The 9,390-nt window shown below is 37.8% G+C and overlaps 1 protein-coding gene across 1 annotated transcript in view; it reads left to right on the forward strand.

The window, feature by feature from the left end:
* Positions 1 to 960: 960 nt before the first annotated feature.
* Positions 961 to 9,390, forward strand: part of fryl (FRY like transcription coactivator) — an 87,260-nt gene continuing 78,830 nt past the window's right edge. The window contains exon 1 of the mRNA XM_015394309.1: positions 961 to 1,471. Within this exon, the coding sequence (XP_015249795.1) occupies positions 1,243 to 1,471 (229 nt within the window). The 5' untranslated portion in view covers positions 961 to 1,242. The remainder of the gene's footprint in view (positions 1,472 to 9,390) is intronic.

Consider the following 9,390-nt stretch of genomic DNA (forward strand, 5'->3'; position numbering starts at 1 on the left):
TCAGAATTGCAGCTTTATCTGTGTAAAAACTTAAAGGGAAATGACTAAGGAAAGCCACTCTGACTATGGAGCAAATCTTTTTTTTTAAATGTGGAAGTAGAAGTTTGCATTACACATAATCCTAATGACTAATGGGTGAAAAGGTGAGTTTTGTTTTGTAAAGTCTAACAGTGGCAGATGTGCCATAATCATCTCATCTCACTTTAAAAGAGTGTCGCAGTTTTCTCAATCTTTAAACAACTCCGTTTGGGCTCAGATGCCTTATTAATTTCTGGACCCGGTTGCGGTGAAAAGCAAATTGATTATTTCTTTAGGCACCGAGCTTTTAGGAGCGTCAGCACACTGTAGCCCCCTCTTAGTCTGCAGGAAGGGAGACTTGCAAAGGTTTGAGTTTGCTGCAGCCACAAGCTGTTCAGCCAAGCAGAGCGCAGCAGTCTGTCATCGGCCCGTTTCACAGACACCATCACTTTGCCGTTCTGTTACTTTTCATAAAAGCTCAGCACTGTCAAGCAGAAGTGAAAGCAAGGCAAGAGGCGTGGTGCAATATTCCTGTGATGTGGGAGGAAAACAAAATGGCCTTTTTTATTTCTTTTTTTCTTCATGTGCAATTGGTTACGTGCGTTTTGGATAAGAGCTATCAGCAGATGCAGGCAGGGCCAGTAAAAAACCAGCTGGATGAAGGTTTCCTGCTTCTCATGCCGTCTGTCAATCTCCCTCTTCCATTCTTGGGCTCCTTCGCTTGTTGGGAACACAAGACATCAGGGTGGGGCCGATGCTGTCTCTGTTATGATTGGCTGCTAGCCCGAGTTGTGTTATCTGCTGTGAAACATGTTGTGGCCCCACCCCAGATAGGGCCAGGCGCTCAGACATAGCCCATCCTTTCCAGAGTTACATCACTACCTGTGGAAACAGCCATGTATCTTTACTTTCTCTTCAAAGTGTGAGCAGACAGGTAAAGTGTCAGAGCAGGGGCGTTCCTATTGGCTCCCTCAAGTTACACCTCTCTGGAAGGCTTCAGATTTTTTTGAGGCGGTTTCTGTTTTTGTCTGTAAGAGCCACAGGTACATACCCTTATTCCCTGCAAACGTGACTCTAGAGCATGCAGGTAACAGCTTGACACACTTTCTGCCACTTCACCTGCTTCTCTAAATGGGGCAGGGGACTGTTTTGTACCGCCGCACGGCACGGCACAGGCTCCTGGACTTCTCTCCAGAGTGACGGGACCGAAAAGTCTTGTTGACGATGGAGTTTTTTAAGAGCCTGGTTCCGAATGTCATCTCTGGAGAGTCACCTGTTGATCATGGGGGGAGCTCAGGAAGGGAGCCAGGTCCACGGCTCCTCCGCATGAAAAGACTGGGGCTGCTTGCCATGGGACAGACCATTGAAGAGGATCATGTAGACGCAGACATTAAAGAACATGCAAGAACAAGCTCCTCCAGACATGCCAACAGTAATCAATCTCGACTTAAAGGTACTTTGAAGCTCTACCGTAGCAGCGCTTATCTGTAACAGTAAAAACACTGTCATTAACAACCCGCTGGAGGGGTACGCGTTGCTTCTGTAATAATCTTTATAATCGTATTCTATTCATATGATACCAGAGTTTGGTTTTGTCCTTCCTGTTCTTCTGTTCTTTCCCCCTTTAAGCAAAGCTGGTGTCATAAACAGGTGGTAAGTAGACACTGTTTACACATCACCCTAGTGTCACGTACTGTGTTTAATCATGTAAACACAGGATCAGAGACTTGCAGTGTGGGTTAAATGTAAAGGTCCTTCACAGTTTCAGACAGATTCATTCAAAGCATCCCAATATCATTTCTATAGCCATTCTTTGATTCTTGTCAATACCGTTTTGGCAGTTTGGATTTTTTTCATACATTTCTGATATGATCTCCATCTTAGTTGCAATGGTGACATCATGGTGGGGTTTCTTTTCTTTTGGTATTAATATAAATGAATAATTACTAGTTAAAGAAGATGCTTTCCTTGTTACTTGGTTGAGATTTTAGCTTCTCATCATAGCTAAATTAATAGTCTCTGTTTTTATTTTTAAACAAATGTAAACTCCTAACTTTACATTTCTAGAACACCTGGAACCTCTAACTTTATTTCTAAACACCTCCATGTTATTTCTACCTCTAGTAACAACTTCTGCACCGAGGAGTGTCATTATTGTTAGGAAGGTGTGATGAGTTTTGGTTTAGTTACTAATTAAAAGGAAATTTAATTTGATAGATTTTAAAATTGCCAGTAATCGGTTTGTTTAGCTAACTGTCGTCACCAGCTGATTTCTGGCTGCAATGTGTTATTTAGTGGAGTTTATAGAATTCCTTTAAAGAAATCTCAGTTTTTACTTCATTTTTCAAATCAGAAAAATAGGCTAAATTAAAAGAATGAGCAATGTTTGCTATTATCAGACCATTGTATGAATAGTCTTGGTATTAAAATAAACTATGATTTTATCTAAATGTTTTTTTTTCTCAAAAATTTCTTTAAGTAACTAAAAGATTTCTCCTAAATATAGACATGTGAGAGCTAAGAAGCTTAGTTTTTCTTCAGCTTCTCCTTTCTAATTGATTTCTTTCCTGAATACAATGCACTTTTTAAAGTAATAATATATCAAAAGTATTAAAAGCTTTTATTATTGTTTTCTGATCGTTTCACATTGTTTTTTTAGAATAAAAAGGTTTATTTTGAATACATTTAATAGGTCCATCTCACAATTTTGCAAAGTTAAATGAAAATAAGATTTAAAGCAAAATTGTTACCAGGAAAAGTGGGGTGGTCATTTATGTCCAGTGTCTCCTAATCTGATACCCATATAATTATTATTATTCTTTAAATGACTTTTTTGTATAAAAAGCCACCAGCTGTTGCTCTGTGAGTCTCATACGTTGACGTCCATCTGGAATAAATAGATAAGATTAACCATGGATTCTCTGTCTGTATAAATACCAGATTTAAGTTCTGATTTGCTAAATTACGACACTTTGACCATCACAACAGCCACACTCTCCCTTACAGACCTTTTTTTTTTAAGGTCGTTATGGGAATCCATGAGTTGTGCTGACAGTATTGAAGCTCTGCCAAAGGTCTACCCTGTGTAAGGGGATACAGCAGCTAAAGGTTCAGATGTGTGGGCATTTTTTTGATAAATATGGCTGAGCAGTGGACTGATGCATCTGCTTATCTTAGCGTTTCTTATTGTGTTGAGGTGCTACCTGTCAGAGCACGCTAGCTGCCATGCTTTAGCCTGTTTGCTCATGGCTAACGTATGACTCAGCCCTTACTCTGTTAAACTTAATTTACCTGTTGGCTTTTAAACAATGAGACTAGTCAGGTCTCCATAGTAACTCACAAAAATAGGCTCAACTAGACCTTTTTTAAATGTCCAGTTTTTCCTGGAGTAATGTACCCGTTATGAATGCACCTTTAGTTATTGGTGAGGAGAAGTTTTGGCGCTGTCATTGCAGAGGTTCATGGGGTTTCAGCACTAAGAGATCTCTGCTTTTGTTAGGCCCATATTATTAAATGTTTTACAGGTATGATGATGCAAGTCAGAACAACACTTTATACCAGAAAAGCTTCTGAGCTGATTGGCATTAAATACAAACATTTAAAATGTTTCATTCTTTTAATATTAATCACCTGCAGAAAGTCCATCAGAATTTAAATCTCCAAGAACATTTGCAGAGGTTGATAAACTACTCTGTAACCGCAAAAAAATATGTAATTATGTCTTACAATGAGTGTATTTACTCTCAATTTGAGTATTTTACCTTTAAAATAATAATTTAGATAATTAGGTATTATGTTCTTCGAATAATGCAATGTTTTTCCAGCTCTAAAATTAAATTGTCTTATTCCAGTGGTAAAGTGTCTCATTTACCTGCTTAATTCAAGCAAAAATGTACTTATTATAAGAAAAATAGACTTAGATGTAAATTTGTTGCATTAGAAAAAAAAAAGAGTGTTAAACTTGAAGCATAGAGGCCAAATTATTTCATTTCTTAACATGTCTTGTTGGCATATAATATATATATTTTAAAATGTATATCCTGGTGTTAAATGGCCTTTAGACTAATATTGTCTTTTCGGAGGTTTAAACTGTTATTGGTTAATCAATAACAACATCCCTGCGTCACTGTCTTATCAGATCATACTAATTTAGGTTTAGAGATCAAGACAGTTATCAAAGTTATTTATTTTGGCCACATAGATATTTGAACTCAGAATATACAGGGATGATCTGTTTGCAGTAGAGTGACCCAACCCTGGTATTTAAATGCTGTTGTGGATTTTGCAAACAAAGATAACCTGGTAATCCTACCTCTTATCCTCATTGTACGCTCAGCAGTGTTCTGTTACTGAAGGCCTGGAAGGTTTGTTATAAGGGTCAAGAGAAGAGAAACCAATGAGAAAATTATAAACCAGTTTACTTATTAGATACTTGGATGAAAACCTACCTGGTGCTGTTGGAAAACAGATCGGCCATGGCAGTGGTCCTGTTTTAATTCACTTCTGTCTTATTTTTTCATTACGCTTATATTCTCAAACGACTTGGCAGTTAGAAAGGCATGGTTCTATTCTACACCCCAAAGGAATGTCTACTTCTAAATGTTTTCTTTTTTTTTTGACCACCATTGCTGATAAAGGAATTTTTGATCAGGATGTTATTTGGTCGATAGATGCGGCAGATTTATCCACTGGAGTTTAGGGAGTGTTTTGTGCCTATGACTGAACATGAAAGGATTTCTATTGGATTGAGCTTCTGTAATGTGAGTTTGCTGTGAATTGTCAACAGGGCGTGTATCCAGACAGACTGGACAAACTTATTCATCAAGTTTCTGAAGCAATTATTAGTCAGTTGGTTTTGTATGGAAAAAAACAGTTGATGATGGAGCTCTGGGCAGATTTTCCACTGTGTATCACAGAGGGCAAAACCAGATGGGAAGCTATTAATTTGGCCTCCTGTCACAGCTGATTTGTGCTGGTCTTACTTGTAAGATGTTGATCTGTTAATATGTATAATGTTAACCAGTTTCAATTCTTCTTTTACAACTATAAATAACAAATGTTTTGTTTTTTTATTTTTGGACATTCTATAAGCGGATCTTATTTAATGAAGGTAAACAACGATTTCTCAAAAACAGAAGTCACAGTTGTCTTTCTTTATACGGCTTAAAATATGCCCGAAAAGTAGAAACCATCTATTGAAAGAGGTCTAAAAAAAAACCTTATAAGGATTACAGCATATCTCATTTCCTCCTTTACAGTAGACGCATTAAAATGTATCCATGCATCCATTTTCGGTGACGGGTGCTGGTGCCTATCTCCAGCTATCTATGGGCAAGAGGCGGGGCATACCCTGGACAGGTCGCCAGTCCATTGCAGGGCAACACAGAGACAAACAACCATTCTCACACACACACTCACACCTAAGGAGAATCTAGAGAAGCAAATTAACCTAACAGTCATGTTTTTGGACTGTGGGAGGAAGCCACACAGGGAGAGCATTCAAACTCCACGCAGAAAGACCCTGAGCCGGGAATTAAACCCAGAACCTTCTTGCTGCAGGGCAGCGGTGCTACCCACTGCACCAATGAGCAGCCCATTATAATCTGTAATCTGCATCATACAGGATCCCAGTATGTTCATTTTTTTCTGCAAGATCATTTCAAAATAAAGAACCGTCTCCAGCATTTATTTGAAATGAAATACTTTTGATATCTGTGCAAAACATTAATTTACTGCAATAACATATAGGCAGAGTCATAATTACTAAGAGAAAGTTATCAGTATTTTAGAAAAACACAGTCAGCATTTTATAATCCTCTCATTTTCATGCCAGACAAGATTAAGACAATAGTTTAGAGCAATATTACTGTTATATTTTGAGCTTCCTGCCATCTGATGTCCCAACTTTCCATTTTGGCAGATGGAGTAAAAAGCCGAGATAACAGCTGTATAGCGCTGGACGAAATGACCAGAACCTGTATAATAATAATAATAATAATACATTTTATTTAACAGCGCCTTTCTAGACACTCAAGGTCACTTTACAAATAATACAAAAAATAAATAAAAAAGAGATGAAAATACAAAATACAGATACAGGAACATAAAACAACAGAGAACAAAAAACAATCATGGATTGGGAAAAGAGCAGTGTATTCACAGATAAGCGAGCTGGAACAGATGGGTTTTGAGTCTGGCTTTGAATAAGGGGAGAGAGTCAATACTGCGGAGGTATCAGAATATATTTCTTAACTTTGGTAGATGTGATTTAATTCTGATATTGATCTTAACGATATAAAGGCCTCAGAAAGACTCCCATGACTGCCAAGAAAAGATGCCTGCAAAAAAAAAAAATTAAGCAAAATGTAAATCTTTTAGCAGAGTCTATGAAACCCCTCTAATATAATATAGAAATATATATTAGAAAAAAAAATTTCACTGGATTCACCTGGTTTTACTTGGACTTAAAAGCTTAACAGATAAAATGGAAATTTAATCTGCTGATTATTTTTCACCTTTTCATGTTTCTTAGTCCAAGGGTTCTTGTGTCACAGTTTCTCTCTCATGCCTCCTGTATATTTACTGATTACCGGACAAATGTATGCCTATGTTCAAAATCACTATAATAGATTAGAAAGGCAACTCACAAGTAGCTCTAAAGGTGACAACACTAAACCTTTATCACAGTAAAGGTCAAAACAAAACGAATCAAGTCACCTATTCCCTAATATCACACAACGCCTCCCTGTTGGGGTACCAAGCAAGCACCCTTTTCCTTTATTTAAAGGATGTACACTGTGGTCAGCTCCTCTACTCTGACTGCAGTTTATAACTGTAACTCTAAAATATTTACAGGGACAGCTTTTGTTTGGTACAGCTTGGTCAAAATGGGGATGATTGGTGACCCTATTATGGGCACCATTGGGTTTTAATTGTCGGGTAATTTTGCTTACTGCTGAGATTTCTAAAATCAGAAACATTTTCATCATCAAGCATGACTGTTATAAGCTCAAATGGATAGTTACTTTCCTCTCATATGCTCAGCCTTCCTGTTATCTCCTGAAAGTTGTGCTCTCTCCTGTGATCTTGCAGCCTAATTGAGCTGCAGACTAGTTTAAATATTCATATAAAACAGGTATTTTTCCCAATAGTTCCTCAATTTCCACTAGACTCCTAATTGAAAAAAAAAGCTAAATTAGTGTCTTCTTTAATCAGTAACACTTTTTTTTTATCTAAGTGTTGTCAGTATAACTAGGTAACATAATTTATGGAAAAAAAATCTTAAAACCTTTAATAATTGTAGGTTTTTGTAATGGAAAGGATAAATGAGTTGATTTATCTGGATAAAAATGTGGCCTGGAATTAAGAAATAGGTGTTTTAGATCTGAGTACTATTTAGAAGTAATTTTTGCTTCTAAATAGTATATATAGCTTTTTGCATGATATAGGGTTTAGCTGCATCCCTGGATGGCTGATTTGGATGTTAATGTGTCATTTGCGGCCCAGGCATCACTGAGGAGGTCAGGGATTGAATTACAGCTTCTATCGATTATTGTTTCCACCGTTGCCCTTCAGAAAAGAGCGGGACAGGAAATGCATCCTCCACCCTGTGGGCTCCCTGAAGGAGAAGCTGCTCTCTACTCACTGCAGGCAGGATAACCAACTGCCAGTCACTTCTCCCACTTTGTGATTAGAGACGCTGTAACCAGCCTTGGTTGTGCATTTGGTGGAGATTATTTGATCAGTGAGCTCGTCTTTCCAGGAAGTCGGTTCTAATGTTTATTTAAAATCTTCAGCTTGCGTCAGATGTTGGAGCTGTAAAGTTCTGGTTCTCATCTTTAATGTTCCCGGGGAAATTATGCAAGATCTGCATTCCTTAAACAATAAAGCTGGTTTACAGAAAACAATACCTGTATGTTATGTGCTGGCTGGCTTGCTGATAATCATAACAAGAGTTTGGGTTTTATTGTTAAACATTATTTGTTTGGCTTCCTCTAAATCTGTGTTCCTCCTTCTAAAGGCATTCTCTGCATAGCAGTTTGTTTTTGTACCACTGCAGACTTTTGCTTGTTTCTCTGTTTACTACAGAACGACTTAAGTTCTTTTCACACACGCAGCCCATCCTTTCAGGGGACTGATTTGATTGAGTTGGATTTGAAAATGCGGATTTCCAAGTCAGATGGTGTTGGTTTAATGAGACAGCACCTCACTGCAGTAGCAGGGAAGGACAGGCTGAACCAATGTCCTGTTGTTTGGGGAATTCATGTTAATTAAGCAGATAAGATGATGAAGTTTTGAACCTTTGCACTTTTGTGCTTGTTTGAAAAAACGGTCCCGTGGAAACCCATCAACGAGATGTTTGTCGTAAAGGGTTTAAGTGTGATAGTGAATATTTTCGGTAATCCAATAACCTGTTTAATACTTTTTCATTAAAAGTCTTCATTTGCAACACTTATTTGGAATTGCCTCACATAAAGATCCAGATGACAGAGGTTCTCTGCAGGTGGGAAAAGAGTTTGATTTATATACCGTAATGACACAATGGCCGTTTTAGAGGTTAAAACCAGGTTTGCACCTCAGAGCTTCAAAGGAAATTTGTCATAGAGCTAGGTGTGAAGTGTTGGGCGGTGTGAGTGGGGCTCCGTCTGACAAGACGTAACTGCTGGTTCTGACACGCTGAATTTCCTGTGTAAGGACAGATTATCGAAACACGAGTGGTGGGTTTATGCACAACCTGGGTGTCTTCTGCCAGCAATTTTAGAGCACAGTTAGCATTCTGAGCGAGCTGTAGGCCTGGAATGCAGGGTTTAAATCTCACACTTGCTCGCCAAGTACCTGTCCACCTGGACACGCTTTACTCCACTAGCTGTATGGACCGCCCACCCCGGTTTTGTATTCTGAGAGGTCCGTTTCATCCAATCTAGGGCTGCTACTAACAATTATTTTGCTAATGGATTAATCTGTCAATTATTTATTTTTTTTTTATTAATAATTGGATAGCAAAAGGTTCCTTTAAGAAGGTTCTTTTTTACAGAACTTAAACCAGGTGAAAACTTTTCCTCTTGAGCAATTCTTACTGGAGCTTATTGACAGGTGCAAAAGTTTTTTAATCTTAAATAGGGCTGGGTATTTTCACCAAAGTCCTGTATCTATTCGATTTTGATTCATACAGTTCTAAATTTGATTAATTTCGATTTGATCTGTTTTCACAATAATGAAAGTGGTTCAGCTGTGTTTCAAATTACTCATGTATTTTGTTTTTTCCTGTCACATTAAACACCAAGTGCAAACTTGAAAATTAGACAGTTTAAACATGAGATTTGAACTAAACTGTCTCAAAAGTGCAAACTTGTTTGTGAAAAAGTGAAGCCT

This window comes from Cyprinodon variegatus, unplaced genomic scaffold, assembly GCF_000732505.1.
Source record: "Cyprinodon variegatus isolate N-32 unplaced genomic scaffold, C_variegatus-1.0 Scaffold680, whole genome shotgun sequence".
NCBI lineage: Eukaryota > Metazoa > Chordata > Actinopteri > Cyprinodontiformes > Cyprinodontidae > Cyprinodon > Cyprinodon variegatus.